The sequence below is a fragment of the Cyprinodon variegatus genome, unplaced genomic scaffold (genome assembly GCF_000732505.1).
Source record: "Cyprinodon variegatus isolate N-32 unplaced genomic scaffold, C_variegatus-1.0 Scaffold179, whole genome shotgun sequence".
Lineage (NCBI taxonomy): Eukaryota > Metazoa > Chordata > Actinopteri > Cyprinodontiformes > Cyprinodontidae > Cyprinodon > Cyprinodon variegatus.
The window spans coordinates 1,170,542-1,187,000 of NW_015150632.1; the positions used below are offsets into that span (position 1 = coordinate 1,170,542).

General features: G+C 38.1%; 1 protein-coding gene across 4 annotated transcripts in view; it reads right to left on the reverse strand.

The window, feature by feature from the left end:
• The window catches only part of LOC107087310 (stromal interaction molecule 2-like), a 66,111-nt gene that overhangs the window by 12,766 nt on the left and 36,886 nt on the right, over positions 1-16,459 (reverse strand). For all 4 annotated transcript variants that reach the window (XM_015378832.1, XM_015378829.1, XM_015378831.1 and 1 more), the window contains exons 3-4: positions 4,000-4,111; positions 454-565 (exon numbers count right to left, since the gene is read on the reverse strand). In XM_015378832.1, coding sequence (XP_015234318.1) covers positions 454-565; positions 4,000-4,111 — 224 coding nt within the window. The remainder of the gene's footprint in view (positions 1-453; positions 566-3,999; positions 4,112-16,459) is intronic.

The window sequence follows — 16,459 nt, forward strand, 5'->3', positions numbered from 1 at the left end:
CCGCCACCTCGGCCCTGTTACAGTTCCTCCCTCAGTACATGCAGTCTGTGGCGGCTCACGTTGCACATGTCCTGCTGACGTTTATTTAACGACAGCCTTTAAATAACAACTTCATCCACGCCACACTAGATTGAAGGTTGAAACTTATGATTGAGTGAATTCTTTTATGAAGAAGTGGGAAGGATTGTGCTGCATGTACTGAATGTCAGAAATTTTCAAACTATGAGGAATGTGTAATTCCTCACATCTCTAACATTTTTCCTGTGTTGCATTTTTCTAACCAGCAGATGGCAGCAGAGTACAGGCTACAAATCACCAACGCTAATGTTCACACTGGATCCAAGGCAGCAAAAATCAAACCTAAATATCCTAAAGTATTTATTTTTTGTTGTTGTCTGAGGGTCACTGAAACAGAGCAGGGATGACAGACCAGTTGCTCCAGGCGGTACTGACCGAGGTAACGTGTTCCCCGTGACTCTGAAGTCCCGGAAGTTCTTCTCGTACTGCGGCAGCTCCACCGACTCCTTCAACCACTGCACCGTGTCCTCCATGGTCCAGTTGTGGACTGGTTGGTATGAGGGAAGAGAGACAGAGAACACTTCTGATAAATCGACTTTCAGGAGAGCACACACCTCTGTTTAAACACCTGATGATTTGGGGAATTTATTTTTTATGATATTTAATCCGGGTAAATCAGCTGATCTTTTAGGCAACAAAAAGATAAACAAGACATGCGGTAACCTTGTCACATACGAGTGCACAACCTTAGACAAATAATTGGTTTTACACACCTTTTGATCTAATTTCAATATTTACTCTTCTTTGGCACACAAATGACGATTACCAGAATTAAAGTTCAGCTGACTTTTGCTTTTTTGCATCCTTCAGCTAAAGCAACAGTCTGCAGGCAGGTTGGATCAGAAGTATCAGTCAGGGAACAGCTGCTTAAAAATCATTACAAAATCATTCAAATAAAATAAGGAACAGCACTGATATAAAAAAACAAAAACAAATGAATAAATAATCCCTTAAGGGAAACGTTAAACAAACTATTATTCATAATTGAAAAATTAAAAAAAGTTTAAACCAAAAAAAGATATTTGCCGATAAAACTATGATGAAAATGCTTTATTAACTGTCTTTTAGTAAATAAATTAGACTGACAAAGAATAGAGCGCCATATTAAAGCAGATATCGTCCAATAACATTTGAAGAGAGACTTTTTACTAAGAGTATCTTAATTTTTATCCTTTATCCTTGGATTAATACTTCCAGTTTTTATTATAACCACGGCTTTTAATAATTTTAATAAGCCCTAATTTATGTAATTTATAAGTAGTTAGACATAAATCAATACACAATTTTTTCAGCTTAAAAAAAGTTGATTAATTAATTGAAAGAAAGTGAGTTTAATGCTCATAAGTAGTTCTGGATGGAGAGTTTGTGAACACATTGAATATTTTTAATCTTCCATACATGTGTTCTGTTAGTATAGGCCTGGCTTACAGTTTTGGGTGTTTTAGAGTCTTTATATATGTTGCTCAGCCTTTACTTCTGTTTCTTTATGACGTCATGGTTTCACTTCGGTTGCTCTCAATCTTAAACACGCCTTCTGTCTCGCCAGCCTTCATTCCTCGTCTTTTCAGTTCAAATCTCCATCTCTCTAGATGCTCCTCTACCTGTTTCCTGTTCTCCTCACAGATCACAATATCATCTGTAAACATCCTAATCCAAGCAGTTTCCTGCATTTTGTCCGTCAACCATCATCACAGCAAACAGGAAGGGATTGGATCCCCGATGCAGCCTCATGTTCACATTTACCTCCTCTGTCAGCTTCAATCACCAATAATGATTATCAATTAATTCGTTTTTTCAGCCTTAGTTGTGATGAAATTGAGTTCAACAAGCATTTTTTTTGTAAAGTTACAGATAAAGTGGTCAGTAAATCAGATTAAAACAACAAGATAATGACATAAAAATAAAGTTACCGTTTAGTTTAAAGCTTAAGACTACAACAGAATAAAAGGGTGATGACAATGTGAGCACTGCTGCGTATTAAGAAAACACCATAAACACAGTGGGACACGGTAGCGACAGCTTATGCTCTGGTGTCATTTTCTCTAAATGGAACAAGGTTGTTTTTATGACAGCAGATGAAACCAGCTGTTTGTTTAGAACCAAAACCTTTTGGCCTCAGTGATCAGGATTCATTTAACCCAACATAAAGAGTTGCTTCAGCAAAAAGAAAATTGTAGTTTTGCTCTAAATTCCAAAGAAAATCTGTGGTGTTGTGTTCGAGTTCTTACTATTCACATTGTTGTATTATTGTAATTTATTTTATTTATTTACTTTTTTCCTGTATAAATAATCCCAAATAAAGCCCAGAAAGATTAATGATCATATTATTAGACTGATATAAATCAGCGACGGATGTTTCTCCTGCTGTCATTTTGTGTTTGTTACTTTTAAAGAAAAGTCTGCAATTATTAACACAGTTTTACATGTAAAATTAGGGGTATTTAACTTTATTATGAGGTCACTGAAAACTTAAAGGGGAAAGTTTAAATAAACTTAAGTCCAGCAAGCTGCAGGACTGTCACCCTGCAGCCATCATAGCAGAGTTTGCTCTAATTGACCACAGACGAACATTAGCGCCTCATGGCAAAGATTTTAGGATAATTTTTAAATTGGCCTCAAAGACGCCAATGCTGTCTGACAAAATTAAGACTGGGGTTGGAGGTTTTATCCACAGTTCTGCCCCAGGTTAATGCCATGCAATGCAAGCATGATCAAAACATCCTCCCAAGGCAACTTCTTCTTCAAAATCTGGGATAAATTTGGCGATGGACTGAGTTTTCTTGAGCGGGAATGGGTCAAAGAGAGAAACCAGTAGTGAGAAAATATGCTTAAAGATCCTAACAGACCTTATAAAAATGATTGGGATTAGATGTGGAACCAGGAGAAACAAAGACCTGCTAGGAAGGATGGATAAAAGGCAGGATGGAAGAAAGGTGGAGAGGAGGAGGAAGGATACAAGGAAGAAAAGAAGAAATATTGCAAAAATGATCTAAAATTAGCAATTAGCAAAGTTAATGTGTTTTTTGTTTTTGAATTGGGAAGGTGAACAAGATGAGCTGCCAATAAAACATGTCATTTGGTGCCTTAAAATAAGATAGATATAGATATCAGAAAAATTAGGGTTGTTTTTTTTTTTGTTTTTTTTAAACGTAGATTATTTTATTCTTCTGGATTAGTTACAAGTTCAAATCAAGGGAAAGTACAATAATTGTAAAAAATATTGAAGGAAGGAAGGAAGGAAGGAAGGAAGGAAGGAAGGAAGGAAGGAAGGAAGGAAGGAAGGAAGGAAGGGATAAAAATATGAAAAATCAAAAGTAAAGAAGGAAAGACACCTGAAATGTAGCGTGGAAGAAAAGAATGAATTCACACTAGGAAATAACATTAAGAAAATATGAGAAAAGGAAGAAGGAAATTACAGTAGAAAGAAAACCAGCAAGGACAAAGGAAACTAGGAGAGGAAAGCAAAAAGTAGATAAGCCAGACATGGTGGGAAGAGGGAAGCTAGTCAAACCGCACATTACTCTAACAATAGTTGTGGGAATGCTCACATGGCTATTAAACACAGAGTGCTACATGCCACCCTTACTAACAAAGGATGCCATCAGTGTCAATGAAAAACAAACAAATCCAACAGGTTAAGCTTGAATTGCAGGGAAAATACCAGAGTGAGTGACTCCGATCACATCTCAGCTGCTGTTTACCTTGATAAAAAAACCACATACCCATGCTATTTGATGTCCTGTAAAGGAATCAAGCAGTGTTTCCAAACAGAATATTGTTATCAGGTACTTTATCTCAGTGAATAATATTCTGTTTGCTGATGATGTGAACTATTAGTACCAGATTGGACAATCTTTTAAAAATGGAACAGTACATTTCTACTCAGAAGATGTAACATGTATTTTCTCCTAATAGAATTACCCTCAGAGGTCTTCCAGCCCTTCCACAGCTCTTCCACAGTGATGTGCTGGTCCTCACGGTGCAGGTTGCTGTGCTTGTTGGTTTGCTGCTGCTTCATATCTTCTATTATGAACTAGAAAAGACAGAGAGGCAAAGCTGAGTCATCCAAGCTGTTCAGTAACATCCCCATTTCTGGAGGAGAACACAGATAGCTGAGCTTTGTTGGGATTTAAAAACACGAGAGCTGCAGAGTTGGCTTTGACTTCAAGTCTGGCTTTGGATCACACATGCATGCTTATTTTTTCCCCTTAGATTTCTGCCTTTTAGGGGTTTAGAGAAGAGATCTGTGGAAGAGATGCTGCTTCCACCTTTGTGAGCATGTCTGCACATTCTGTTTTTTTTTGTTTTCTGGCGCTCAGAGCTGAGAGCCCCTACAGGGAAAACGGCAAGCAAAAAAGAACAGCCAGAAACTTGCAGCATTAACAGGGATCAGGGCTGACTACCAAACACCTTAAAGCTTTCATCCCAGATTCCTGTGTGCATGCATGTGTGTGGCCTGGGCTTGAGTTTAAAAGAGGGAACTTATGTCATCTTGCTTGTTTGTGATTCTCTATTAGCCTGTGACCGTACTACAGATGAGTGTGGGAGCACAGAGGCACGTCACCGTCCCACCAGAGCTAAATTGAAGGTATGAGCATTATACCATGGACAGAATAATATAAAATAGACAAAATATGAAATATTTACTCTAAAATCTCCCTTAAAAATATAATTTTAATGCTGGGTCAGTTAAATTACAAGTAAAATAGTGTTTAAGTCAATTAACCATGACTCTTTCTTAATATATAGTATATTCCTACATTATATTTAATGGATTAGAAGCTGTAGTAGAGTAATTACCTACAAGAAATTAGAAAAACAAATAATGTAGAGTTTAGTTACAAAGGTCCTTCATTTTGTGAAGACTCATGTTTCAAAAGGGAGGTGCTTGGATGAAGGTGAGAAGTGTTGCATGCGAGGTTCATTTCTTCTACTCTGAAAATCTGGTTGTTCCTGATATCGTTCTGAGGAAAGTGAGCTTTTGTTTAAGCACTAATTGAAGAGAGGAAAATATTTCAACAAGTGCAGAAAAAAGAAACGCTGCTCGGTTAAAATAATGTCTTTGTGCTTGAAATGGAAACAGGATCCTGGAAGAAAATGAAGAAAAGAAAAACTACCGTCTATTATGAATAACTGTGGGAGAGTCAGAATGGCTTAGAGTTTATCAAAACGGCTGTGACTTTACCAAGGAGGGGGCATCATGGTATTGGGAATTTTTTCATCATTAAAAATATATATTATATACAAATTACTTATAAATATTCCATTAAATAAACACATTTCCTCATAAAAGTTTAAATATATCAGAAGAAAGGCCATCGCATTTCTTTTAGCCGCTTTCTGTGTTATTTTTGTTTTGTTTTCCACCATTTTAACTCTGAACAGATTAAAAGAAACATTTCCTGATTATCGTTATCCAACTGACCACATTATGCTTTAAACGCAAAATTTAAAATTCATTTATAACCTGCAGTGTCAAAGTTAGTTTATTATTTTTGACACAAACTGACTATTGAGACTAAGATTTTCCTCCTGATCAGCACTTACCAGAGGATAGTTTAGCAGGAATGATCTATAGAGGATGTAGGCTCAAAATCTCTACTAGTTGTTGGTGTTTTTGTGAAGTGACCAAAATCACCCAAAACTATTTTGAAATGCCTAAAAAAGCATAAATCCAACCAGCTGCTGTTCTTTAACCCCTGGAAGGGTCAAGCCAGCCATATAGGGCTGCAACTAACCCATTATTTAGCAAATCGATTAATCTGTCGATATTTTTTTTGCTTTTTTTTTTATTAATAATCTGATAGCCAAAGGTTCCATTAAGAAGATTTTTTGTGAAATTAAACCAAGTGAAACAGAAACTTTTCCACTTGAGGAGATCTGGATAGGGAATACTGACAGAGTTTATTTTTTACAAGTTTTGTACAATTGCTGCTCTAAGTGAGTCGCTCTGTCAGTAAAATACATGTTTAAAAGTCTTTATACGCCGGTAAGTGTTTAATGATTACTAAAATAGTTGATGATTATTTCAATAATCGATTACGGTAATCCGATTAATTCGCCCTACTGTCATATGAAACTGTGGTAATGGCTGACATTAGAAAGAGGCAACACATTAGACCTGACAGTTAACAGGTTAAGACAAGTTTATAACAAGGTCTCACACGGGAAAGACAGACGTACCCTAAAGCGTTTTAGTGATGACTTCACTAAACCAGGGAAAAATAAATGTTCTCAGATGTTTTAAAGATAAATCTGGTAAACTAGAGCTAACAGCTCTACATTTACTCTAAGAATATCTGACAATTTCCAGCATGGATCTATGAGATGTACAGATTTCTAACAAATGAAGGTGGGAGGAGCTAAGGGTGCAAACGCACCGATGTGGATTAAATATATGACTGTATTGCTTTAACATCAAAAGCCATGGGGTGTGATTTTGTAGCGCAGTGGTTAGTGCAGATGATCCATGTACGGAGGATTAGTCCTTGATGCAGTCGACCTGGATTTGAATCCAACCTGTGGTCCTTTCCTGCATGTCTCTCCTCTTCTCTCATAACCCCTTTCCTGTCAGCCTACTCCCCAAAAAACGAGCCACTAGTGCCGTAAAAACCCCCCAAAAGAATGGATAAAAAAATAAAAATAAAAAAAGCCATAGACACTGAATAAGCAAAGATCCTGGAGAGCGCTGACCTCTGCCAAGCAGCAACATTTGCACCGTATGATATGGATCATCACCAAAATTTACTTAATTGTTCCTTGTAAAAATTTCATTAAAATCTGTTCAAAACTTATTAAGTAATTCTGATAACAAACCAACCAAACAACAAACACGACCAAAAACATGACCTCTTTGGAAAGTCATAGTCTAATGTAGTTTTTCCCAGCCTAATAGGTATAGATGGGTTCCAAGAATCAATTAAAACTGGTTCTAAAATTTCAATTCTCTTAGAACCATTCAAATAATCTTTGATTCCTAATTTTATTTTCAGTTCACCAGAAGAAGAAGCCACCGAATACTAGCTAGGAAGAATCCGCTGGAGCATTTGCACAGCCATCTGTTCGTGCAGAGGGTTTTAAAACTGAATTAACGACATGCACAGTACTCCACCTGTGACACCTTGAGATTATATCATGCAGAGGACGGCGTAGGGCCAACATGATTAAACTCCACAGGACTCATGATGAGAGCCTCGACTTTTACCAGCTACATTGGCGTTGCGCTAAGGGGGCGGTGCCACCTGTGGGCAGGAATAACGAAGTCTTTTTTCCCTTTCTTCCTTTTACATCATGTTGTAACAGATCCCTGCCTCGTTTACTACTTGTTCTTGATGAAACAAAAAACACTTAAATCTAGGTCTGCCAGACTTGAGTGAATAATCATAAAGTGAACAGAGTACTAACTCTCACTACTCCTCTGTATAAAAAAGGAAAAGATCAGTAGTTCAACGTCAAGTTGTTTTTCTGTGACCCTTATTTTATTTTATTAACATGTGTAGGTTGTCCATCAGTTTATTACACTTTCTGCTTATTGTCAACATTTCTTTTCCAACCCTAACCCCAATTTACCCTTACAATAAAAAACAAGCAAACAAACCCAACTTCCCTTTGCCCTTACATCCATCGACAAAGAGGTAATTTTAAGAGAACAAAAATACACAGCTATTATACCGCCATCTTCTGCATCATAACAACATCCACACAGATAGCAGTATAAACATCCATAGGTATACAACTAAAATAACTAAAAGAAGTCAATTGTTCTATAGTATGTCCATCATAATCAAGACAGAATATATAAACAAGTCTAATACAGATCAGTTTAGAGCAAAAACTAAGATTAGAGATTTTTGCATTATGTAGGAAAGTTATAGAGAGCTCAAATTGTACAATGTCCCGGTTAGCGAGAAGCCCTTCCCTCATTGATAGTGTATGTGGAGGTTTCCAGCAGACCATAATTAGCTCCATTCTAGCAAGTCAAAGGCCTTTTTTGGGCAGCTAACGAAATGATGGCGTTCTGATCTTCTGAGCCTTTAATAGAATCGATTATATGTCTGCAAATCCAGTCTGGATTTAATAAACCCGGTTTGGTCATGATGTACCAGATAGGGCAGATAATGTTCTAAACGGGAAGCTAGCACCTTAGGATAAAGCTTAATTTAAGAGTTTAGAGGGCTCAAAGGGTTTTTGGAAGAACAGTCCGGTGGTTTTCCCCTTTTCAGCTGAAGGGCGACTACTGCAACATCGGCACTGGTTGAAAATGGGCCATATTGATAGAAAAAATGTAACACATTTAACAGAAAATTACAGAGTTGGGGGCAAAATGTCTCGTAAAATCCTGGGGGTAGAACGTTCAGGCTTGAGGATCTACCTCTGTTCAACGATTGAATCCCGTCCTTTAATTCTTCCAAGGTTATATGAGCCTCGAACTTAAGTACAGCATCAGGTAATTTAGTAAGATGTAGTCTCTCAAGGAATTACTAAGAGCGTTTATCATCATAAGATACTTCTGATTTACATAAATTATGATAAAACATTTGAAAAGTACATTTAATCTTTACAGGATAAAATTTAATTTTCCCATCCTTTGTCTTAATTGCTGAAATTTGTGCTTAGAAATCAAATTTCCCTTAATTTAAGGCAAGAAGACGGCTATGTTGGACACTATTTCAATAATAATTCTGTCTGGTACTATGAATAGTGAATTACCTTGGTAACAGATCACTAAGTTTGTTAAGCAGTTTTTGCAACTTGTGAATATTTTCATCAGAAGTTTTGTCGAACATATCTCACTCAAGTGTCCCAAATTCAGCTTCTAATGATTAGATACAATATTTTCTGGATTTATTAAAATTACCAGCAAATGGTGCTTTATTTTTAATGCATTCTTTGATAGAATCCTGTGGAATATGGGGATCACTGACTGATGACCTATTTATTTTGACATGTTCATTCAAATCAGCCTAAAGCTCATGTTTGAAGATAATAATCTGAAAGAGGCGGTATTAAAATGCCATAGATAGCCCTTGGTTGACTGGTTCTCAATGAAATAGTCCTGGTCATCCAGGAGGCCATAAATAGTGGAATTCTAAAAGTATGTAATTCTATCCTTAAATCACCAAAGAATACTAAACTACATATAAAATATTTAATTACTTTTCTCAGACAATTGTAATCTTTTTTACTTTCTCTCTGTTATACTGCTAGTCTGACGTAATAGTAGGACATCCCCAGAGCAGTACGGCAAAATGCGATTACATTGTGTGTATCTGAATTTTAGTTGCTTCTTTCTGTCGATTATGCATCATATACTATAAGGTTAAAACAAGAGACAAAAATAAAACTGGAAAAGACGAGACATGTATAAATACAAAGAAAAAGCTAGCTCCTGGAAGTAGCGTAGGATCCAATTTCTGGGATGGATCGGGCACATACGAGTGATAAAACAACAAGGATTTAAATTCTCAGAAAATAAACCCTTTTCACGGTGTAGTTTAGTGCGCTTCTTTTTTTTTTTTTTTTTTTTTTTTTTTTTTTTTTTTTTTTGGGGGGGGGAGAGAAAATTTGTTTTGGACTCTTTTATAAAGCCAAATCGAGGGAGACCCGGATGTATATCAGGTTGCGGCGGGCTAAATGAGCTGATGGTACGGATCATGCTACCAGTACAGATCAGGTACTGGAAGCTTTCGTTTTGTTCCTGCTCTATCTATTTCACAGAGTCGTATTGAATGATACGGTTTTATCAACATAGAAATGTTGATAAAATAGTTTGGAGCATAACCACAAACCATAGATTTTGACACCTTTAAAGATTATTTTACAGAAGTGATACAGGCATCACCAGATCCCCCAATACCCAGATTAGTTTAGAGTAAGTTACGCTTTGCAGCTATAAGAGCCCCTTTGCTCCTTTTTGGATAGTAGGAGGGGATTAGATGATAATATTTATTTTCCAATAAGCGGAGATCAGCATCAAGAAAAAGGGATTCCTGTATAAAAAAGTAAAAGTAAATATTTTCCCTATTTAGGAGCAACAGAACAATATTGAGTTTCTGAGGTGAATTAAGGCCCTGTGAATTTCATTAGAGAATGCTAATGTTGGACATTTTTATTTAACTTAAAGTTTGGCGTAAGGTTATGCAAGGTCAGGTCAGGTTAGGTCAACTTGACGCAGTCACCTTCAAGTTGAGGGAAATTGCGGGAAACCTTACTTATCAACACACCTGTTGTAAAAAGTCCATTTTCAACCATGAAAATCAGGTTTGAGGTCCTTTAATTCTCTGAGGGAAACGCCACTAGTTAGAACTGAAGAAGCCTCTTAGATGAAAGAAGAAACATCTTCCAGAAAAGTTCACGTCCAGTGCCCAGATTGAAGTTTTCTCAAGCTTGACCATGACCTGGATGGCTGAGAATCTTCACAGAGGGAAAATGAACCTTTGCTACAGAATCTATGTTGACTGCACTGATAGAGATATTAATTTTAATAGAAATACTCCTCTGTCATTGTTATTGTTGATGCTATTATATATAAGTCTAAGTCAACATCAGAACCTAGCATCTCTTTAACACGTGTTCCAGTGTGAGCTCAGTAAGCCTGAGCCAGAGGACCGCTGTGAGTTTGACACTGGATTCATAATGACAGCCTGGTGTTGAAAGGCTGTCTGCTCCAAATGTTCCTCCTGTCACAGATGGAAAGAAAACTCCTTTTCTTTCCATCAGCTGTCTGAATGGCCTGTGAAATTAAAAGTCTGGGCCATAAGCTGACTTAAAGGCTCACGTTTCAATCAGATGTTCCAGACATGGAGGAGCTGGGGTGTCAGACTAATGCCCTGCAGAGAGTTTTTCTGTAAACCTAATAATGAATATTCTTAAAAAACAAATGCTACAGAAAACTCCACTGGTGAGATTTTAAACTGGGATGTATATTCACGTCTGAATGTGACTGTTCAAGACTAGTCGTGAGATGAGGGACCAATACAGTAAAGAGCAGCATCTATTACCTTGCTAGAAAACATGAACATAAGCCAGCTGTTCTACACCCTCACAGAGCTCAGTCAGCCTCAAATTGAGCCTAAATAGAGGAAAAACATCTTTACCTTGCTGGATAGATGGATATCCTTTAAATTAAAAATTATAAATACAGCAAAGCAGCTAAATCTAGCTGAAAAAAAAAGAAAAAATGTGAAGCTGAGAGTCTTTGAGACATCGATATTAGCTGCTCTATGGTATATTTGGATATCAGTAGATATCCAGTATTAAAATAAAACCTTTTAGTCAGGAAAGCATCAAGTAGAGTCCAAACTTTAAAGGCAGGACTAACCCGGTACGTTGAAACAATCAGATAACCACAGAAGCAAAAACATCTTTTAAAAAGAAGAAAAGCCTGTGTAGCAGCCAGTTATTTAGGTTTATTATAGGATATATTGAGCTCATTCGGTGCGGTTACTTTGCAGCGGCCGCCATCTTGACTGTTAAGAGCTTGTTATACTCCCGCAGCGGTGTGTCGCAGGTATGATGCAGACATTTTTGATTTATGCTCAATATTGAAGCGCGGACTGCGCTATGTTTATTCCATGCCACAACACTAAAGGGGAAAATCATGAACTAGCTGTGGGTCTAGATACGGCCGAGGCGATGAGGAAGTGGGGGCAAGTTTGTCCGACAACTGAGGGACATGAGGAAATAGAGCAAAAAAGAGCGGGGATCCAGGTGGGAAAAGGGTCGCAGTGTTCTTGCGCTCCTCGCTCTTCTAGCGGGTCCAAATTCATGAGTCATTTTCCACAATCGCGGTCATACAAACAAAACAAGCCGGTAAGGTACCAAACAGGAGACACATAGTGTAGTGCAGATGGAGATCTGACCAATCAGAGTCCTCCTGTCTGCGGCACTGTCTACGGTCACCTGCAATTTGGGAGAGGTGCAGAAGAGTGTCTGCGTAGGGGGCTTGGACGTCTCTGTGTTCACTGCGACACCTACACAGACGACCTAGTTTCGAAGTATAAATCAGCCTTTATGGTTACGTTAATTCTGGCACTTAGAGTGACGTATTGTAAACTCCCACCTTCAGCGCTGTGATAAGTCGACCTATGACCTCTATTCATTGGGTGAATGAGCTAAGCTTCTAATGATTGGTCAAAACTAAAATGACCGCTTCAAACATTCTGGTTAGAAATAAAGTTGTTGATGAATTAGAGCAGGCGGAGCCACTTTGACCAACGGTACAACCAAATAAAACCATCTTAGAGTAGGATTTATTAGTATATGGGCGTCTAATATGACTGTAGCTGAAGCAGCATCAGGCACTGGATATATGTAAAAGGATTTTAATTATGTTTTCAAACAGAAAGCTCCATGTGAAAATGTAACTGCGTGAAAAGAAAATTAATAGAACTATACTAGAGTTAATAGGTTTATAAACTGGTTAAAAATAATTGTGATGAATGAATCAAATATAATTCAAGTTCAGTCTATTTCATCCAGACAAAACTCAGGTTAGACAGCAGTTTTAAAACATGCTAACTTTTATGATTTTTCCTCTTAAAAGAATCGGAAGCAGAAACGATCAAATTCAAACTATGCCGGCCCAACCATGATCTCTGCTCCTGCAGAGCTTTCAGCATAAAACCATCAGAAATAAGCTAGAATATATATATATTCCTGTCTATATACTGCACTGGGTTTACATAAAATGCCATATTTTACATATACAAAGAAAAGTGGGATTGCTCTGATCCCTCTACTAAAATATTTCACTGGACTGTGGTGAAATGATTTATAAATATATACATAAGAAAACACAACTTGCCAGAAAAAATGTCTGATTTATATGCTTGTTTCTTGCAGGTTTTACCACCTAAAAAATGCTTATATTCACTTCAAGCCTCTACGAATGGCAGCAGGAAATCCCACAGATCCAGCAGCAGGTGAGGGCCCACTGCTCAGAACAGCTAGATAGTAATTAAAGGTAGTTAATCCTGATTAACTGACTGCATCCATCTTAAAAATACATTTTTACCATATATCAAAGCAAATTAGCTTTGATAAATTCCACTCTCCTCATTGCATCTGATATTGTTCACAAGAGCAAAACGAAACAATGGCGTCAAAAATTCACTCCACGCACTGACTTCAATGACCCAAGTTAGCCGAGATTAGCTGTTTTTTATGCTCAGAATATGTTTGGTGTGAACGCAGCATTCGACTACTGCAGAAGGTCACAAGCAATGCTTAATCACCTGATTATACAATGTATGGTTGCAGGGCTGCGTCATGAAACCACTTGATGGCAGGTTGGCAAAGCTGCTTTGCATATAGTCAGAAGAGGCTCTGAGGTACTTTATAGAGCCATATAAAGTCAGAGGCAAGCCACAGATAAAGAGATAGGTCTGCGTGACTGGATTTGTGGTTTCTGCAGTTCAGAGGCGAGATCTCTCCCAGTAATGTGAAGAGAGAGGAAACGGGAGATCTTTATAGGAATAGAAAGTCTGGTCTTTCACTGAGAATCAACAAACAGCCTAAGAGGGGCAGTTTGTGACATAATCAGGCACAGACTGAGACAGACACGCACTCCCACAGCAGCAAACAAAGAATATATTTGTCAGAACAGACTCCGGTACAGGGAGGAGTTGGCTGAGTCGCTACTCCTCTGACTCTGCATCCTCCTGGTACTCAGCTAAGCAGTCAATATGCTCTCATTTAATGAGAAAAAGTCATTACCTCCACCGCTATTCCGTCACCATTACCATAAATGATGACATTTGTACTCAGAGATGCAGGTCAACATTATTCTAAGCTTGGGAGACAATGATTTTGATTAATTCTTTATATATGTCATTAATAAGACTTAAATAGCACACACCGACGATCTATGAAGACATGAACCCCCAGAAAAAACTCATTTGAGTATATCCTTTCTTTACTTTATTAAGTTGTTCTCCAAGTAGTTCAGAATCAACAGTTCAGTTAAGAACTTTGCATTCACTACCTAATGGTTATACAAGCCAAACTAGGGCTTTAATGCTTAATTTAAAGCTTTTCAAATACAAGGTTGAAAAAATAATTTTACAATAATCAGACTCAATAATAAAGTAAACTGCAGGTGGTTTAATCCAGGTCCATTAAGGCCAAGCTCTGTTAACTTAGTTAAATGATAATAACTACTGCTCATCGTTTGGAGCTGGCCTTTATAAGATCAACATATCAAATGTTTGTGCAAACTAGATTTGCTCTCAGTCTGAGCTATAAGGAAGCTCCTGAGGATGCTAACACAACTTTTATGGACATCCTTGAGCTTTTTAGCCACAATAATAAAAGGGAAGCTTTAAGAAGTCAAAATGAGGCTTTCAAACTGTACAAAATGTCAATGATGGTGGTAGGAGCATCCTCTTTTCACTTCTATAGAAATATATTGTGTAGAAATTTGTCTCCCCTGGTCTGTCTCACTGCTACTTAGGGGATAAACCACATTTATCCTGTATTGCTAAGTCCCAACGCCCGTATTCACCACAGCATTTACCTGCCGCAGCACCCGGCTTCAGTCACAATGTGCCCTTAGTTGAACTTCACAACCCTCCATTTCCACCACAAACCTACAGAGCCATCTTTACAACAATGAAGTAAAAGCAGCCAGAAAGAGTCGAGTTATTTACTGTATAAAAAACACATATGTATCCCCTGTATATGCATCCCTTCACTGAGATGTGTGGTCTAAAAGCATTCTGTCTTATTGGCTCAGTGAATTAATTATGAGGTATAAATCAGCGGGACATGCTCTGCCTCACGTCTGAACACTATTTAAAAGGGTGTATATCTTATTTGTTTATTCTAAACATAAACGAACAAGGATAGATGGGTGTTTAAAGGCAGATTTAATTCTGTAATCATTTATTCTGACTGGCAAAAAGGCAACTGTCCTAGAATTTTTTTAATTTACTATCAACCTTAGTCTGTAAGGCATTTTGGTCATCCAGCTCGCTTTGATTAAAACAACTTTGACTAGTTTCTTATTTAGTGAAAACATCCTACTAACATGCTGGGAAAGACCTGCTTATTTCTAATTTCTGTTCATCTAGCTATTCTCTGTCTTGTTAGGTTTCTCTGCAGTCTTTCCGTCCTGCTGCTATAAATCAAATCTTTATGTTGAACATTGTCAGACAAGTCAACAAACACGCCAAAGAATCTTCTTTTTATAGATGTATCCCACCCTAGACGCTGCTTTACCCTTCTCGAGTTCCCCCTCTTCGTTCATGTCAGTCCGAGGTGCTGTATATACAGTACGCCTCCACACAGACGTTATGCACAATCAGTCAAGAACTAATAAAGTCTGCAACAGAACCACCAAAACCATCGCCCCAGCTCTATGACGAGATTGGAGTTCATGCAATTCAAGAGATGCAACACGATCCAGCTGAATGTCTGCTTGGCAGTCGGGAGGCGAGGACATGCACCTGCCGTCCCCCGGCGGCTGTGCTCAGCAACAGATCCCACGGCCTTCATTCAAAACCCCTTAGAGGAAGAGAAGGATTGGAAAGGTACTCCAAGCAGGCCTGTGTTCCGGTGGTTTAGATTTCTCATATAACTAAGATACATTAGTAAAATCTCAAATGTTTTTTTTTAAAACAAGTCTTCAATCAGCCTGAATAGAGGCTGGAGGGGGCAAAAAGCTGATCTAAAAACAGGGCAATAGAATGTCTGCGGAAACGATTTATGGTCAGAGATGTCAAAGATCGAGACTTCTGAAGAAATCAAAGAGAGGCATTCAAACCCAACATAACTGTAGCACCTATAAATCTTGAAGGTGGTCACCTTCTTAATCAGGTAACACAACCAATCACAAGCTTGCAACTCAATGCAGTTAGACAGCTGATTTCACACACATTTATATATCCAGTTTTTACAGAGAATCATATGGAGCTAGAAGAGTCAATATTTACAAACTCACATGTGATCCACACACGGGACAAGATCCACAGATGCATAGGAAAAACCCACACATGCATAGGAAAAACCCACACAAGCACAGGACAAGATCCACACATGCACGGGACAAGATCCACAGATGCACCGGACAAGATCCACAGATGCATGGGACAAGATCCACAGATGCATGGGACAAATACACACGGACAAATACACACATGCGCACAGGACAAAATCCACAGATGCATGGGACAAATACACACATGCACAGGACAAGATCCACACATGCACAGGACAAATACACACATGCACAAGACAAGATCCACAGATACATGGGACAAATACACACGGACAAATACACACATGCACAGGACAAGATCCACAGATACATGGGACAAATACACACATGCACAGGACAAGATCCACAGATACATGGGACAAATACACACATGCACAGGACAAG